We start from the raw sequence: 17,460 nt of genomic DNA on the forward strand, positions 1-17,460 counted from the left end.
GTCTTCCTGACAACCTGTCATATCCTGATTCTGTGGCATATCTTCCATGGGGTTGGTGTGCCAGAAAATGAATTTAAGTACTCACTCTCTGTGTGATACCTTTGTTAGATTAGACTTCTTAACATTTGCCTAGTGCCTGTTGGGTACTTTTGGGCTGAGGCAAGTCTATTTAATAAATCACATTTACTACTTTATTTTTCTGGTAAAACACTGCAGTCTGCTGCAAATGAGTGGGACATTTTCCTGTTATCAGTTTTTGACATTCCCTGAAATAGTTATAAAATGTGCTGTAAGAATTCTAATTTTCTTTCCTATATATATATTTTTAAATACAGATCTTTATGTTTTATTTTAATTTTTCATTTTTTTGAAATGGAGTCTTGCTCTGTCTCCCAGGCTGGAGTGCAGTGGCGCCATCTTGGCTCACTGCAACCTTTGCCTCTTGGATTCAAGCAGTTCTCCTGCCTCAGCCTCCCGAGTAGCTGGGATTACAGGTGCATGCCATGATGCCCGGCTATAGATCTTTATTATATCATATGGCTGCTTTGTCATTTAAACCTTTTACATTAAAGCCTATTTTAAGGCAAATTTTAAAAAATACCAACAAGAGAAGAATCATTTAGGTTAATAAAGTGAAAAGTAGCCTTATTAGTATATTTGAAATTTCAGCCATTTGCTTGAAATGAAATTGTTTTGAAAGTTTATTACTAAGATTTAAAAGTGAAACCAGATTGTTTGAATGTGAAATAGCTATTCATTCTACAGTGATGACCAAACGCAGAACTATAGTCATTTTTTAACCCCTTTTTACACATGCAAGTTGGTTCTTTTCTGATTGGTTGTGAAATTAAGACGAATAGAGACTCCACTTTCTGCTATGAATGATCTTTTTTTTCCCCCTAACTTACAACCAATTGTTGAAGACTTAATTTTTAATTTAGTGAGAATTTAATATTAACTTTTCTCCTCAACTAGTGTTGCCTTCTCGGTGGCTTTTCATTTCTTTTAACAGTTGATATAAAAAGAGAAAGTAAAACTAAAATAAAAAGGAAAAGAAAACTAAAATATTAGAATATTTTAAAGATTTGTTGGTCTGTACCTCTCCTGTTGAATACAATTATATTTTATAGTTATCTATAGATCTAATCTAATTTGTCTATATTCTATTTCAGTAGCATGACTAAAATTGAGTTGGTTCTTCAATCAGAATTTTTTCCTGCTTTTTAGATCTTTGTAAAAGCTTGTAATTATGAAATGTCTTGCTAGAGAGGAACTGAAGAATACCCTTTCATTTGAAATTTATAGAGGAACTGAAAATGAGACCATCATTTCAAACATTTCTCCTAGATTTGCTAATGTTCTCGTCTTTAACCTCAGAAGGCTCAATGAATTTTTATTTAAAAACAGTTTTTCTTTTTGTATTGAAAAGAGTTCTGATACCAAGTACTCAGAGTTTAGCCAAACTTCAAAGACTAAGAGCCTGCACATCATTGCCCTTTTGACACCAGCCTCAGTTTTGGTGGTCTCCAGGTTACCCTTACTTCTGACTAGCTAGCTACAAATTCGAGGTTTGATAATTCCCTAGAACAACTCACAGAGCCCAGGAAATTATGATTACAGTTTTATTATAGCCAAAGGATATAAAAATCATAACCAGCCAAATGAAAATACACATAGGACAAGGTCTGGGAGGGTTCCCAAACACAGAGTTTCCACTGTTTTGAGGAATGTTTTATCCTCCTGGCATCTTAAGGTATGACAGTATGCAGAATATTGCCAACCCAAAGCTCCCCAAGCTTTTGGTGTTCAGAGTTTTTTTTTTTTTTAATTGTCTAAAAACATAAAAAATTTACTCGTTTTAAATTGTGTGCAGTATAATAGTGCATACTCAGAAGGAAAGAAAAGAAGGAAAGAAAGAAGGAAGAAAGGAGGGAGGGAGGAAGGAAGGAAGGAAGGAAGGAGAATGTTGGTAAAAAGAAGAGAATAAAGCAGTTTGTGCACATTTTGTGCCACAGATCTCCAGAACAGTTCTCCAAATCCTTTTTTTATTTTTTCCAGAACTTTTTCATCTTTCAAAATTAAAACTATTTATTGAACAGCTTTTCCCTCTTCCCCTTCCCTCCAGCCCCTGGTAATCACCATTCTACTTTGTATTTCTAAAAGTTTGAGTATTTTAGTTACCTGAATTAGTTGTCTTTTTGAGACTGGTTTATCTTAGCATAATGTCCTCAAGGTTTATTCATGATGTAGTGTATGACAAGGTTTCCTATTTAAGGCTGAGCACTATTTCATTTTGTGTATATACTGCATTTTCTTTATCCATTCATCTTTTGATGGACCTTCAGATTGATTCTACCTCTTGACTGTTGTCAGTAATGCTGCATTGAATGTGGATATTCAAATATTTCTTTGAGATCCTGTTTTCATTTCTTTTGGATATATAGATATATATCCATATATCTATCTATCTATCTATCTATATATATATATATATATATATATATATATATAAGTGGGATTACTGGATATTATGGTAATTCTATTTTTAATTTTTTGAGAAACTTCCATAGTGTTTTCCATAGCTGCTGTCCATTTTAATTAATTAATTAATTAACTTATTTATTTATTTGTTTTTTAAAAGATGGGGTTTTGCCATGATGGCCAGGCTGGTCTTGAACTCCTGACCTCAGGTGATCCACCTTGGCCTCCCAAAGTGCTAGGATTACAGGTGTGAGCCACTGCGCCTGGCACTATTTTTTGAGGCAGAATCTCATTCAGTCACGCAGGCTGGTGTGCAGTGGTGCAGTCTCGGCTCACTGCAACCTCTACCTCCCAGGTTCAAGTGATTCTCCTGCCTCTGCCACCTGAGTAACTAGGATTACAGGCACCTGCCACCACTCCCTGCTAATTTTTGTATTTTTTTGAGATGGAGTCTTGCTCTGTTGCCCAGGCTGGAGTGCAGTGGTGTGATCTCCGCTGACCACAAACTCCACCTCCTGGGTTCAAGCAGTTTTCACACCTCAGCCTCTTGAGCAGTTGGGACTACAGGCATGTGCTACCATGCCTGGCTAATTTTTGTATTTTTAGTAGAGACAGGGTTTTACCATGTTGGCCAGGTTGGTCTTGAACTCCTGACCTCTGCTGGGATTACAGGCCTGAGCCACTGTGCCTGGCTGAGCTGTACCATTTTATATTCCAACTAACAGCAGACAAAGCTTCCAGTTTTTCTACATCCTTACCAACATTCATTTTCTATTTCTTTTATAGTGGCCATCATACAGGGTGTGAGGTTATATTTCACAGTGGTTTTTATTTGTATTTCCCCAGTGATTAGTGACACTGAATATCTTTTCATATGCTTACAGGCCATTTGAGCTGTAGAAGTTCTCACATATTCTGGATTTCTACTGTTTACTAGATACACGGTTTGCAAATATTTTCTCTCCTTCTGCCTCTTCACTTTGTTGATTATTTCCTTTGCTGTGAAGTTTTTAAGTTTGATATAGTTCCATTTGTCAAATTTTGCTTTTTTTTACCTGTTGCTTTTGGTATCATACCTAAGAAATCATTGCTAAATCCAATGTTGTAAACTTTTTTCTCCCTGTTTTCTTCTATGAGTTTTATAGTTTCAGGTCTTAAGTTTAGGACTTTAAGCTATTTTGAGTAAATTTTTGCATATAGTATATGGTAAGAGTCTAACTTCATTCTTTTGCATGTGAATATCCAATTTTTCCAGCACTGTTGAAGAGACTGTTCTTTTTACCCTTTTAGGTAGCTTTGGCACCTTTGTTGAAAATCATTTAACCATGTACCTGAGGGATTATTTCTGGGTTCTCTGTTCTATTCCATTGATCTATATGTCTCTTTTTATGCATTATCATGCTGTTTTGATAACTCTAACCTTGTATTATATATATTTTGTTTGTTTGTTTTTCTGAGACGGAGTCTCTGTCGCCAGGCTGGAGTGCAGTGGTGTAATCTCGGCTCACTACAACCTCCGCCTCCCTGGTTCAAGCAATTCTCTTGCCTCAGCCTCAGGCACCCGCCACCTCGTCCAGCTAATTTTTGTATTTTTAGTAGAGACGGAGTTTCACTATGTTGGCCAGGCTGGTCTCGAACTCCTGAACTTGTGATCTGCCCGCCTCAGCCTCCTAAAGTGCTGGGATTACAGGTGTGAGCTACCTTGCCCAGCCACTTGTATTATATTTTTAAAAAGTATGGGCCGGGCGCAGTGGCTCACGCCTGTTATCCCAGCATTCCTGTTCTCCCAGCAGTTTGGGAGGCCGAGGTGGGTGGATCACAAGGTCAGGAGATCGAGACCATCCTGGCCAACATGGTGAAACCCCCTCTCTACTAAAAATACAAAAAATTAGCTGGGTGTGATGGCAGGTGCCTGTAGTTTCAGCTATTCAGGAAGCCATATAAGAAAACTCACAGCCAATATAATATAAAATAATGAGAAACTAAAAATCAATGTGCAAAAATCACAAGCATTGCTATACACAAATAATAGAGAGCCAAATCATGAGTAAACTCCCATTCACGATTGCTACAAAGAGAATAAAATACCTAGGAATACAACTTACAAGGGATGTGAAGGACCTCTTCAAGGAGAACTACAAACCACTACTCAAGGAAATAAGAGAGGACACAAACAAATGGAAAAACATTCCATGCTCATGGATAGGAAGAGTCAATATCATGAAAATGGCTATGCTGCCCAAAGTTATTTGTAGATTCAATACTATCCCCATCAAGCTACCATGGACTTTCTCCACAGAAATAGAAGCAACTACTTTAAATTTCATATGAAACCAAAAAAGAACCCATGTAGCCAAGACAATCCTAAGCAAAAAGAACAAAGTTGAAGGCATCACGCTGACTGACTTCAAACTATACTACTACAAGGCTACAGTAACCCAAACCGCATGGTACCGATACCAAAACAGCAGTGTGTTCATTGTAAAAACAAAACTTTTTTTGGAAAATAGTTGCATTTAAAATAACAAAAGTCTTTTAATATTTTATTTCCCACTCTTTTTTGTTTGTTTCTGTCCATAGTGAGCATGTTGAAACACATAATACAATTGAGGATACAATCTAGGGTTTTGTATCCCTAGGGTTTTTCATACATAACACTGTATATAAACATACACTACATAACCCACTGCAGATCAGTATTTTCCTATGTCAGTAAATAATCTTTAGTAATACACTTTTACCATGCCTCTTTTTTTTATGTTAACATTATTTTTAGTTTCATGCATAAATTAGTAGAGCTGTTAGATAATTTATAATTTTTTTCTTGATTTTCAAGAACTTAAAGGTAAATAATTATTAGTATTGATACCTTATCTTCTCATATTGTTCATGGTAATAGCCAGAGCTATATCCTTTCAAACTTGTTAGCTTTCTCTTTTATTTATTTTATTTTACTTTATTTTTTTGAGACAGGGTCTTGTTCTGTTGCCCATGCTGGAGTGCCATGGTGTAGTCACAGCTCACTGCAGCCTTAATCTCCCAGTCTCAAGCCACCCTCCCATTTCAGCCTACTGTGTAGCTGGGACTACAGGGGCATGCCACCATGCCTGGCTAATTTCTTTGTATTTTTTGTAGAAATGGAATCTTACTATGTTGCCAAGGGTGGTCTTGAACTCCTGAGCTCAAGCAGTCCTCTGGTCTTAGCCTTCCAAAGTGCTATGATTACAGGCATGAGCCACTGCGCCTGGCGAGCTTTCTTTTTCATTGTCTTGCTGTAGGGCTAGAGCTTTTCTTAGGCTTTTTTTTTTAAATGCTTTAAGCAATACTTTTAACATCCCCTCAGTTTTTATGAAAAATGCATAGGTTATATTTCAGATATACGTATTTACATATTTGGTATAAGTTTTTTTTTTTTTTAATTTAAGTTCTGGGATACCTGTGCAGAATGTGCAGGTTTATTACATGGGTATGCATGTGCCATAGTGGTTTGCTGCACCCATCAACTTGTCATCTACAATAGGTATTTCTCCTAATGCTATCCTTCCCCTTGCCCCCAACTTCCCAACAGGCCCTGGTGTGTGATGTTCCCCTCCCTGTGTCCATGTGTTCTCATTGTCTAGTTTCCACTTATGAGAAAAAACATGTGGTGTTTGGTTTTCTGTTCTTGTGTTAGTTTGCTGAGAATGATGGTTTCCAGCTTCATCCATGTCCCTGCAAAGGACATGAACTCATCCTTTTTATGGCTGCATAGTATTCCATGGTGTATATATCCCACATTTCCTTTATCCAGTCTGTCATTGATGGTCATTTGGGTTGGTTCCAAGTCTTTGCTCTTGCGGTGTAAGTTTTTGTGTGTATTTTAAATCTATTTTTCTTGCAGGCAAGCCATTGTTTTCTTTCTTTTTTTTTTAACTTTTTTTCATTACTTTAGTTGAATATTTATAAGAGGTCACTGTGCTGGAGATGTGAGGATAAATTCTCAAGGAAATTTTAAAATGTAAGTAGAGAGTAACAGATGCTCATATCTGATAGTGTGCACAGGTAAGTTTTAAAGTTTCATCCATGGGTGTAAAATAAATCTAGAGTTTTGGTTGTTTCCTCTTGTTGCCAGGGTCCTGTATTAATAGGAAGTTCACATGGTGGTGTCAACATTGAAGATGTTGCTGCTGAGACTCCTGAAGCAATAATTAAAGAACCTATTGATATTGTGGAAGGCATCAAAAAGGAACAAGCTCTCCGGGTATGTTGTATTTCTGAAAAATTTCCAGCTTATGATTAGAGAATTATGACATTAAAAATAATGGTACAACTGAAGTAATTGTCAAAACTTTTAAAATATTTTTGAGTGTTAGGCAAGTTATATCTTGTTTGAAGCACAAACAAGATATAGCACGTTTTGGAATTATTTACAATTTTTTTTATAGCTCCATAGATATTTCAATATGGATTCTTTAAAAAGAGTCACTATACCATTACTATACCTAGTAAATTAACAGTAATCACTTATCCAGTCATTCAGATTTCTCTAGTTGTTTCAAATCATTTTTTCATCTACAATTTGCTTGACTCGGGATTCAAATAAGGTCTTTCATTATTTTTTTATTTTTATTTATTTATTTATTTTTTGTTTATTTATTTATTTTGAGGTGGTGTCTTGCTTTGTCACCCAGGCTGGAGTGCAGTGGTGCGATCTTGGCTCACTGCAACCTCTGTCTCCCGGGTTCAAGCAATTTTCTTGCCTCAGCCTCCCACGTAGCTGGGATTACAGGCGTGTGCCACCATGCCTGGTTAATTTTTGTATTTTTTTTTTTTTTTTTTTTTTTTTCAGTAGAGGTGGGGTTTCACCATGTTGTCCAGGCTGGTCTTTAACTCTTGATGTCAGGTGATCTCCTGTGTCGGCCTCTGGAAGTGCTAGGATTATAGGCGTGAGCTCCGCGCCCAGACCTTTCATTGTTACTGATATGTCTCACAGGTCTTTTATAACTTACAGATTTCTCTTTTTGCTCTCTTTGTCTTTTTTCTTTCAATTTAGTCGTTGAAGAATCAACAACTAAATTAACAATGAACAATCATTCATTGTTTTTCATAGTCTGGATATTATATCTTCATGGTTTAAAATGGTTAAACATTTAAAATATTCCTGTCGCCCCTTTATTTCCTATAAATTTTATAGAATGGAAGGGACACTGTCTTACATATCTACATGATAGAGCAGTGGTTTAAGAATTAAGATTTTAAGAATTCAGTGAATGCTGTGGTCCTTCTTTTGATTTGTATATGTTCAACAATAAAATTTTGCCTTCAGTTTTGCTAGCTTTTTCTATTGTCCTTGTGTGCTTCTTTCCCTCTGTTCATCCCCCCACTGAAAAAAAAGCCACCTTTGAGTTAATATTATGGTCTGTGAGAACTGCTTGGTAATATTTGTAATGCTGCTATTGAATTAAATTGTTTGCTTTGGATATAAAAGTAAGTGACTCATCTTTTCGTTTGTTTGCTTGTTTTTGACATGAAGAGTCTCGCTGTCACCCAGGCTGGAGTGTGCAGTGGAGTGATCTCGGCTCACTGCAACCTCTGCCTCCCAGGTCCAAGCAATACTCCCACCTTATTTTCCTGAGTAGCTAGGATTACAGGCATGTACCACCATGCCCGGCTAATTTTTTTTGTGTGTGTGTGTGTATTTTTAATAGAGTTGGGGTTTCACCATGTTGGCCAGGCTGCTCCAGAACTCCTGACCTCAAGTGATCTGTCTGCCTCGGCCTTCCAAAGTTCTGGGATTACAGGCATGAGCTGCCTGGCCTAATGACTCATCTTAAAAGAAAAATTTGAATATTGAACTTTGAAGTTGAATATTTCTTAATGAGAAAACTATGTCAGAACAAGTTTATGGTATTGAAGTACAGAAAGTATAAGAATTTTGACTGGCACAGAGGTTTAAAGGAGCTAGAGAAATGTTTCTGATGGATAATAAAGCAAATAATTTTGGCAGATAAATGATACAATGGCTTAAAAGGCATGGATTTGATTTATTAGGTAGTTAGGTGAAGATGATGACTAGAGAGTGAAATTTAGAAGAGGAGGAAAATACCTGATTTACAAGAATACATGAAGGAATAATCTAAGATTATAGCATTTTGCATGATGGTGATGAGTGGAAGACGTGCCTAGCATTAGCAAATTGATGTCATAATTGATTGATTAGAATTATGTTGTAGTTTTTCAAATGTTTAAACCTAAACGTTTAGTTTTAGTTTTTGTTTTTTTAGGTGAGTTGTGACATAGTGAAAAACTGTCATAATAACATGGTACTTTCATATTATTCTTTATTTGAAATAAATCATAACAGAAGTTTATATTCCTTAGTGCTTTTTATTTTATTTTTTTTGAGACAGAGTCTTGCGCTGTCTCCCAGGCAGGAGTCCAGTGATACGACCTCAGCTCACTGCAACCTCCACTTCCTGGGTTCAAGCAATTTTTGTCTCAGCCTCTTGAGTAGCTGGAATTATGGGTATGTGCCACCACCTGGCTAATTTTTGTATTTTCAGTAGAGACAGTGTTCTACCATGTTGTCCAGGCTGGTCTCAAACTCCTGGCCTCAAGTGATCTACCCTGTTTGGCCTCCTAAAGTGCTGATATTATAGGCATGAGCCACTGTGCCCAGCCATAGCTTGATCATTCACTTTATTTATTGGCATTTGACTCTTTGCAAAAATCTTTTTCAAAGAATTTAATATTTTTTGTTGTTGAAAATCAAAAGAATGTGTGGCAACCTTAAACAGTAATTGAAAAAGAGGAAAGAATTCTCCATAGTGTTCCTGAGCTGTGGCAGCACTGTTAGAATAAATATATGGACGTGTCCTCCGTGCTAGTGGTTCAGAATTGCTTATGGAACTTTAAACATGATAGATGCTTAATCCAGTATAGAACTGGCAAACCAGCACTTCTGAGTTGGGGCCTTGATAATGTATTGTTTAAAAAGCTCTATGAGTATCTCTAATTGGGAATCTGCTCAAGACTATAAATTCCTTTATTATAAAGTTAAATACCTTTATCTTTTTGTCCTAGCACAGTGCCTGGAATATTTTAGGTGGTCAGTAGATTTTTGAATGAATGGCATAATGCTCATTTGACTATATGATAGGTATTCTTATTCCTTGGTAGACACTCTTCATAAATTACATAAAAGGTAAAATAGGGTCTTCTAATATTTTGACTATATGATATGTATTCTTATTGCTTGGTAGACACTCTTCATAAATTACATAAAAGGTAAAATAGGGTCTTCTGATATTTTGGCCATTGTTTGGACCATTGGGGTTGACAGTCCACATTTTATATTTTTAGTAGAGATGGGGTTTCACTGTGGTGGCCAGGCTGGTCCCTAACACCTGGCTTCAAGTGATCCGCCCACTTTAGCCTCCCAAAGTGCGGGGATTACAGGTGTGAGCCACCATGCCTGGCCAATATTTTATATATAGTTTTAATAAAATATAAGCCTCTTCCTTCAGCATAGGTTGGCCTTAAAGCTTAGACAATATGGAGACTATGAAATAAACACTGGACCTGTAATCCAGGCATCTCTCTGAGTCTCATCTATAAAATGGGCATAATATCTACCTTTTGAAGGTTTTGAATAAAAAGTTTTGTTTAACCATTTAGTAATGGTAGCTGCTATTTCAGTGATTAATGTTTGACTATAAATGACTCATGTTTATCATTTAAGTGATAAACTGCAAGGTTTTTTTTTGTTTTTTTTTTGAGACAGAGTTTCGCTCTTGTTACCCAGGCTGGAGTGCAATGGCGCAATCTCGGCTCACCGCAACCTCCGCCTCCTGGGTTCAGGCAATTTTCCTGCCTCAGCCTCCTGAGTAGCTGGGACTACAGGCACACGCCACCATGCCCAGCTAATTTTTTGTATTTTTAGTAGAGACGGGGTTTTACCATGTTGACCAGGTTGGTCTCGATCTCTTGACCTGGTGATCCACCTGCCTCAGCCTCCCAAAGTGCTGGGATTACAGGCTTGAGTGACCGTGCTTGGCCTGCAAGGTTTCTTTATTTACAATAATGTTTATTAGACGTATGCAAACTACCTGTAATAAAAGACATATTGATTTCAGCTTGCACAGAAGATGGGGTTTCCACCTAATATTGTGGATTCAGCAGCAGAAAACATGGTCAAGCTTTACAGCCTTTTTCTGAAATACGATGCAACCATGATAGAAATAAATCCAATGGTGGAAGATTCAGATGGAGCTGGTAAAGTATCTTCTTTTGTCAAACATGATTATGCATTTATTCCTCTGTCGTATGCTTCCCATGGAATTTAAACTCATAGAATTTAAACTTCTACCTATGTAGAAGCTTATTTTATAACAAATAGAATGATTATGAATAAATATTAAACCCATTAAAACAAACTATTAAACCCATTAAAACAACAAAAAACAAAACAAAATTAAATAAATAAATAAAACACCTTATAGAGACAGAGGGGTCAGAACTGCACTGCCCAAAACAGTGACTATCAGCCACATGTGGTTATTTAAATTAAAATTAATTAAAGTTACATAAGATTTAAAAATTGATTTACTTAATTGCACTGGTCATGGTTCAAACATTCAGTTGCTAAATGTGGTTACCATATAAAGAGAGCACACATATAGAACATTCCCATCATTGCATAAGGTTTTATTGGGTAGTACTACGTTAGTGTATCCAGTGTGGTGGTGATTGAGCTGTAATTTTATGGAATTAGCTATCTGGGTATATATAGATTGCATGCTGTATACATTTTGCATCTTTCTTTATTCACTTAATAACGTATCCTGGGGAACTCTTTATGTCTGTGGGGTCTTTATATATTAAGGATGTCAATCTTTTGTCTGTCATTTGGCTTGAGTCTTTTTCTGAGATTTTCCTTTGTTGTTTAGTGTTATTTGATTTTTGGGGAAATATTTTTGTTTTTGTATGTACTCAAATCTCATTTTGACTTCCTTACTTTTTTTTTTTTGAGACTGAGTCTCGCTTTGCTTTGTCGCCTAGACCGGAGTACAATGATGTGATCTCGGTTAACTGCAATCTCCACCTCTCAGGTTGAAGTAATTCCTATGCCTCAGCTGCCCAAGTAGCTGGGACTACAGAAATGAACTTCCATGCCCAGATAAATTTTTATTTTATTTTTTTTTGAGATGAAGTCTCACTCTGTTGCCAGGCTGGAATGCAGTGGTGCGATCTTGCCTCACTGCAACCTCCACCTCCCAGGTTCATGCGATTCTCCTGCCTCAGCCTCCTGAATAGCTCGGACTACAGGCATGCATCACCATGTTCAGCTAATTTTTGTATTTTTATTAGAGATGGGGTTTCACAATTTGGCCAGGATGGTCTTGATCTCTTGACCTTGTGATCCACCCACCTTGGCCTCCCAAAGTGCTGGGATTACAGGCGCGAATGACCGCGCCTGGCCAATTTTTTTTTTTTTTGTATTTTTAGTAGAGATGGGGTTTCACCATGTTGGCCAGGCTGATTTTGAACTCCTGACCTCAGGTGATGTGCCTGCCTCAGCCTCCCAAAATGCTAGGATTATAGGTGTGAGCCACTGCGCCCGGCCGACTTCCATTACTTTTATGCTGAGAGATTTTTTTTTTCTTCATCTTAAGGTCAGTAAATATTAATCCTCAATGTGTTCTATTTTTTCTTTTGGGTTTGTTTAGTCAGAGGTGTTCTATTTTTTAATTGTTTCATTTTTTACTTTTAAGTCTTTAATCAAGATTTTACTTTAGCTTTACTTTTCATTTTTTAGAGTATCTTATTCTAGTTTTAGTGAAGCTAAAGTAAAGGTTCTGCCGTGAGAACTTTATTTTCTTTTTTAAAGCTTTCTAGTAAAGCTAAAGTTCTGCAGTCAGATTAAACTGTGGCATTAAGGTACTCTTAAAAAACTCTAATACTAAACTGCATAAAGACACACTTGGAATTTAAAGTCCAAATGTGATAAAGTCCAAAGGACTTTGAGAACAGAAGTCCCAAGTCAAATTCTCTTCTTTGAGTTAGAAGTTTAAATAAATTAATATTCTCTCTAATTTATTGTTTGACTGAATATTAGCTAGAGGAATTACAAATTCTAGGTGGAGTGGGATTCTTTGAGTCATGGCAATTTGGACTATTTTGCATGGGAATGGGTTGAGTTTCTTCATGGTCTCAGAAGTTATTATTGTTTGAATTTTAAGTCTCTTATGTACCTCACATTTAAAGAAGTAAATATATATATATATAAATTTGTCACAGGTTTGACTCCTCAATTACCAAATTTTGGGGGAAAAAACACCCCAAAACCCTAGCCATTCATCGGGAACAATTATTCAAAGCATTATTATGTTCCCAGAACCTTGGCCTTAGTTTTATCAAAGGTTATGGGAGAAACTCAGTGATATCTGAGTGAAAGAGAGTAGACAGATACTGGTCTCACCAGAATACTAGTTATCCTGATTATTTCCCTGTGGACTTAAACACCGGAGAAACTCCAAGCAAAAATTAATTTTGATACAATGCATTCGTGATTTCCAGAGGTGAGAACGACCCGTGTGTGATCTCCCCTGTTGAGCACCATGATTTTGGTACCTCAGTGTGAACTGAGTATGGGTTCTACTGATAGTCTACCCACACTTGCTTGTGAGCATGTATTGTGAGTGGCTGCTTCTACTGCCTGTTACAGAGCTTCTGCCTAAGAAATCTCTTTCCTAGGGATTTCACGCTATTTTTCTATTGGAGAATTGCCCTCAGCTGCTTCCTCAGTAAACCTGCCTTGATCCCTAGAGTGTACTCCAGAGGCCTCACAAGGACTGCTGCCTTCACTAGGTGTTCCTCATATCCCCGCCTTTTTAAAAAAATTTAATGGGCATGTATATAACCCTTTACCCAACATTTAGAAAAACACTTTTTAAAATCCAAATACAGATTTTAAAAAACTGAAATATTGAGTCACAAATTAAAAAGTATCAACAAATATCCAGGAATTCATAACATAGATAATGGTCTTTAAACACAAAGCAATAACATTGGAAATTGATATAAAATACTATATTTTTTAATTTTTTGAAACACAGTCTTGCTCTGTTGCCCAGGCTGGAGTACAAGACACAATCACAGATCACTGTACCCATAACCTTCTGGGCTCAAGCGAATCTCCCTCTTTAGCCTCTTGAGTAGCTGGGACTACAGGTGAATGCCACCATGCCTGGCTAATTTTTAAAAAAATTTTTTTGTAGAGACAGGCTCCCACTATGTTTCCTAGGCTTGTCTCCAACTCCTGGGCTGAAGCAGTCCTCCCACCTCAGCCTCCCAATGTGCTGGGATTACAAGTGTGAGCTATCACACCCAGCCTATTTTCTTTTAATTTCAAGAAAATACTTTCAAATAATTTATGAATTAATGAAGAATTAATAATGGAAATGAGAAAATATTTCAAACTGAACAACTACAAGGAATGTAGTGTTCATTGTGAGGAATACTCAAAAGTGTTCAGTTTATTAATATTTAGGTTAGTGCAAAAGTAATTGCTGTTTTTGCCATTTTTTTTAAAAAAAGGTCGATTACTTTTGCACCAGCCTATATAACTTAAATGTAATTATCTAAGGGTTAACTAAAAACTCTATAAGAACCGTCCAAGAGTAGATCCTTGTGCAATTTATATAGAAAGTAAAAAAGGATAAGAATTGTCGATTTTTTTCAATTCAGCAGCATTAATTTAACGGGTGATGTTTTGCTGAACTAAATCATTCCTCACTATGAATATGGTACCATGTGGCCTTTTTTCCCCCTTAATCTTTAATTTTGATACAGAAATAAATAGTATAAGGAACACCTAAATTCCCTCTACTCAACATTGCCATTTGTTTACATTTTACCCTATTTTATTCTCTGCTCTCTTTCTGTCTGTATGCACATGCATGTGTGTGTATAAATATATATACACCATTGAGAGTAAGATGGAGATATTGTTCTCCTAGTATCCAAAAACAAGAACATTCTCTTATATAACCTGACTACATTTATTAAAACCAAGAAATTTAATACTGAGAAAATATTATTTAATTCAAAATTCATATTAAGAAGTAGGCAGGTGTCCTAGTAATGTCCTTTATCACACAATGAATTTAGTTGTCATGTCCCTTTGACCTGAAACAGATCTTTGTTTTGGCTGGGTGTATAGTTTTATAACCTTATATGCCAAACCCTGACACCTCAAAATATCTCCCAGAGACAGATGTCAAATCTAGGCAATAATGTATGCTGACAATTCTGAAGATATTTCTATTTTCATTTTACCAACAATTTTAAAGCTAGCTTGTTTAGTAAAGGTTTACTTAAGTCATATGAACTTAAAAATTGCTTGAACTTATTTACTTAATTTATGGGCACTCTTACTTATAAACCAGTTTGGTAGATACAACACATAACAATAAATGAACATACAAATAAACACATTTAGACATGTATATACACACACAAAAATGAAAATCCAATAGTGTTTACCTTGGAACGCTAGCTGTGAGATAGCAGGACAAACTCAGTGGTTTTACATGGTCCTCCCCAGAACACTGGCCAAACTTCATCAAAGGAGAATATCACATACTAACCAGGCCCAACCCTGCATAGTATAGTAGCACCAAAGCCTGGATACGTGCAACTCCATCCTACTTTTTCATTCAACAGCAAATTCCAGATTCCAAACAATGCTGGGACCAAACAGTGTTGCAAAAGTGTATCATTTTACCAAATTCTAATTTCTTATGACTATATAAAACATACAATTACCCAAACACAATCCAACTGCTATAGCAACAAACAAGCTCCAAAAATATCCACACTGAAACACTTGGGGTGCTTCTTCTCTCCATCAGTTGGGCTTAGTCAACTGCAAACCAAAATTTATTAGGAATTTCCCAAATTGAGAGGAGCTGATCCCACTGTCTGGTACCCACAAAAGATATTCACTTGCCTGGAAACAACCCACAATTACAAAAAAAGCCCCCAAGAATGTTCATACTAAAAGTTAGGGTGCTTCCCTCTCTCAGTCATTTGGTCTTGTTCAACCTACAAATGAAAATTATTTTAAAACTTTCCCAAATTGAGAGGAGCAAATCCTGATATCTGGACCCACAAACGACACTCACTTATATGGATGCTGATGGTAGGTTTCAGAGACAGTTTTAATGAGGCAATAAGGAAGGTGGTTGGGGCCAGCTGTGTTGGGGCCAGAGAGAAACGATACCTTCAGCCAAAATTGGGCAGGCAGCTGCTTAGGAGGGCTTCTGAGACTCCTGGACCGTATCAGCTGAGTCACAAGCAACATGTTCCTGGTCAATGAACAAAAATCCATTACAGAAACACCGGGGGTTTGGTCTAGGTCCTGCTGCTCACTACACAGAAAGCCAATTATTAAGATGACAGGTATTGCCAAGGAAGAGGGCTTTAATCAGGTGTTGCAACTGAGGACATAGGAGGTCAGTCTCAAATCCATCTCCCTAACTGGCTAAAACTAGGGGTTTATACAGCAGGGAAAAAAATGTAACAATATGTTAAAAAAAAAAAAAAAAGGAACTAGGGAGGGTCAAGGAAGCAATCATGATGAATGAGGGGTCCAGAGTCTCATTGTCTGGATGTGGTGATCTGATGAGTTTCAGTTCTTTGATAGATTTTTTTTTTTTGAGAGGCCTGAACGTCCCTTCCTGAAGAAGGAACTCAGATAAAACAAATACAAGTTTGAAACTTTAAGACCAGAAAGGTCAATTTCACTGTTTATCCAGAAGAACAATCTATGGGACTATTGGGTTGATTTCAATTTGCTCATATATTGTTGTTCTTTCCTACCCATAGATCAAGATTTACCAACATTGGCACTATTGACATTTTAGGGTAGGTTGATTTTTTTGTTATGGGAGGCTGTTCTGTGCTTGGTAGGATGTTTTTCAGGATGTTTACCCAGTAGCATTCAGATGCCAGTAGCAACCTCCATTTGTGACAACCAAAAATGCCCCCAGACATTTCCTGATGTCCCCAATGGGACAAACTGCCCCTTGTTGACATTCACTACTTTAGATTCAAGTTTCCATCTGTTATTATCCCTTGAACCTGAAGAACTTTCTGTAGCATTTCTCTTAGCATAGTTCTGCTAGTGATGAATTTTGTTGCTATTAGTCTGAAAATGTCTTTATTTCGTCTTTCTTTTGAGGTATATTTTCACTGGATATAGAATTTTGGCTTGATATCTTTTTCTTTCATCACTTTTTTCCTGACTCATTCTCCTTTTCTTCCAGTTTCATGTTAGACTTCTTGATATTGTCCAAGGGGCCACTGAGGTGCAGTTTCTTTTCTTTTCTTTTTTCTTCTACAGATTGGATAATTTCTCTTTGTCTTCAGGTTCACCGACCCATCACCAGTCTGCTGTTAAGTTCATCCAGTGAATTTTTCATTTCAGATATCATACTTTTTAGTTCTAGATTTTCCATTTTGTTCCCTTTTATAGTTTTATTTTCTGCTGAGATTACCTGTGTGTTCATTTATTATGACCATATTTTCTCTTAAATCCTTAAACATGTTTTAAAAAGTTAATGATAGTCTCCTCTTTATTCCTAATCTGGGTTACCTTGGGTTTAGTTTCAGTTGACTGTTTTTTCTCTTTACTAGTGGTCACATTTTCCTGTTTCATTACAGATCTGGTAATTTTGACTTGTTTTCTATACATTTTGGGAGATACGGTAGAAAGAATGAATTCTATTATCTTCCTCTGAAAGAATATTGATTTTTTTTATTGGTATTTAACTTACTTGGGCTCCAAACTTTGTCTCCTGTGTTGGACAGCTGCTGAAATTGCTCACTTCTTTCAACCCTTTATTTTTTCAGGAATTGCAAGGAGAATGTTATAGTTAGATTGGAGTGAGGAACAGGTAGAGTGCTAAAGGTGAAGTCAGAGAGGTGACTCTTTTT

At 36.6% G+C, this 17,460-nt stretch overlaps 1 protein-coding gene across 3 annotated transcripts in view; it reads left to right on the plus strand.

Moving 5' to 3' along the window:
* Positions 1–17,460, plus strand: part of SUCLA2 (succinate-CoA ligase ADP-forming subunit beta) — a 49,335-nt gene that overhangs the window by 14,537 nt on the left and 17,338 nt on the right. For all 3 annotated transcript variants that reach the window (XM_035298197.3, XM_017971494.4, XM_035298204.3), the window contains 2 exons: positions 6,593–6,721; positions 10,596–10,734. In XM_035298197.3, coding sequence (XP_035154088.1) covers positions 6,593–6,721; positions 10,596–10,734 — 268 coding nt within the window. The remainder of the gene's footprint in view (positions 1–6,592; positions 6,722–10,595; positions 10,735–17,460) is intronic.

This window comes from Callithrix jacchus, chromosome 1, assembly GCF_049354715.1.
Source record: "Callithrix jacchus isolate 240 chromosome 1, calJac240_pri, whole genome shotgun sequence".
Classification (NCBI taxonomy): Eukaryota; Metazoa; Chordata; class Mammalia; order Primates; family Cebidae; genus Callithrix; species Callithrix jacchus.